The sequence below is a fragment of the Bison bison genome, unplaced genomic scaffold (assembly GCF_000754665.1).
Source record: "Bison bison bison isolate TAMUID 2011002044 unplaced genomic scaffold, Bison_UMD1.0 scf7180017864383, whole genome shotgun sequence".
NCBI classification, from domain to species: domain Eukaryota; kingdom Metazoa; phylum Chordata; class Mammalia; order Artiodactyla; family Bovidae; genus Bison; species Bison bison.
Genome location: NW_011494955.1, coordinates 82,299 through 83,791, shown reverse-complemented (window position 1 = coordinate 83,791; position 1,493 = coordinate 82,299). Strand labels below are relative to the sequence as shown.

General features: G+C 67.0%; 2 protein-coding genes across 2 annotated transcripts in view; both read right to left on the bottom strand.

Moving 5' to 3' along the window:
- The window catches only part of SLC27A5 (solute carrier family 27 (fatty acid transporter), member 5), a 30,518-nt gene extending 29,968 nt beyond the window's left edge, over positions 1-550 (bottom strand). The window contains exon 1 of the mRNA XM_010858030.1: positions 338-550. Coding sequence (XP_010856332.1) covers positions 338-550 — 213 coding nt within the window. The remainder of the gene's footprint in view (positions 1-337) is intronic.
- ZBTB45 (zinc finger and BTB domain containing 45) lies at positions 497-1,487 on the bottom strand. The gene is made up of 2 exons (XM_010857629.1): positions 1,403-1,487; positions 497-806 (listed from the first exon to the last, which is right to left on the bottom strand). The coding sequence occupies exons 1-2, from the start codon at positions 1,416-1,418 to the stop codon at positions 550-552; spliced, it is 273 nt and encodes a 90-aa protein (XP_010855931.1). The 5' UTR covers positions 1,419-1,487; the 3' UTR covers positions 497-549.
- Positions 1,488-1,493: the final 6 nt, after the last annotated feature.

The following is a 1,493-nucleotide window of genomic DNA, read 5'->3' as shown; positions in this document are numbered from 1 at the left end:
CACACATGGGCTGGGGCTCGCGCTTCTGGGTTTGGACCCCACGGCCCCCAGTCCTTTATTACAGAGCAGGGCTCCCAAGGCCGGGCCTTAGTCCGTGGCGATGCCCTAGGTGCCAGATGAGGGAGGGGTGGCTCGGGTCGGGGCGCTGGGGACCTCGTAGCCTGGCACGGGATCAGAGGAGCAGCTCCCACCCCACTCCCTGGAGCCGGGGAGGCGTGAACTGGAGTCGGGACCGTGAATCCTGGGCCCGGCTCCATGGCCGAGCCCTAGGTCAGCATGGAGATGATCCAGTTCTCGGAGGCGGTGGAATTCCTGATCACCCCCAGCCGGCCCCCACCTGGAGGGCCGAGTACGCAGGAAGGGAGGAACGAAGCAGGCGGGGCTGGGGAACAGGGTGGGCAAGAGCAGGGCCTGCGCTCGGGGACAGCGCGGGCCGGCGGCGGGAAAGCGGCCAAGAGGCCGCGACAGGTGTGACGTCGGCCGTGGACGCGGCCGCCAGCGGAGCGGAGAGGCCAACCCCACGGGGCGTGGCCAGGGCCCAGGCCCGCATCAGGGCGCAGGGTGCGCGGCCAGGTGGCGCTCCAGCAGCGCGCGGTGCGAGAAGACCTTGCCGCAGGCGGGGCAGGGCGCGCGCTCCGGTCGGTGGGTGCGCATGTGCACGTTCAACGAGCTTTTCTGCGTGAAGCGCTTGGCGCAGACGGCGCACTGGAAGGCGCGCACGCCAGTGTGCGTGACCATGTGCTTGAGCAGGTAGTCACGCAGCGAGAAGGATCTCCAGCACACGGCGCACTGATGGGGCTTCTCCCCTGCGGGCGACAGGGCGGGAAGCGCGCTCAGGTTAGCTGGGAAGGGGCTTTGGGGCGCTGTGCCGGACCACGACTCCCCTCCGCACCCAGACGTGTCATTAACCTGGAATCCCTCCACCTGGCAGGGACGCCCCTCTCCCAGACCCTAATGGTGACACCAGGGTCACTACCTGTCAGTGACTCACGACTCCAACAGGTAGCTCCTAGCAGGGAAGCCCGCAGGTCTAGGACATCGTTGCCCATCGAGGCTGACCACTCAGGTCTACCCCCACCTCCAGGGACGATACCTCCCCCCTCAAACTTCCTGGTGTCGGGCCCAGGGCCGGGCTGCCCCTCCTCCATCCCTGCCGCGCCCAGAGAGCCTTCTGAACTCTGGTCACTGGCCGCCGTTCAGGCCCAGCGGCCTCACACTGGGAAAAACCGAGGTATACGTGCCCCTCCCTGCTGGCCGGCACAGAACCCCCGGGGTTACAGGGCAGGCCGCCCCATCACCCGAATCCGAGAGGGGAACCAGGCTGTGATGACCCTTGGGTCATTGACAGTTCACGAAAGGCCTAACTCCAAATCGAGGGGCCCAGAGACCCACCCCGGCTCACCCGAGTGGATGAACATGTGCTTGGTGTAGTTTTTTCGAGAGCTGAACGTCTTGTGGCAGTGGCTGCACTCGTAGGCGGGCGGCTCGGCACC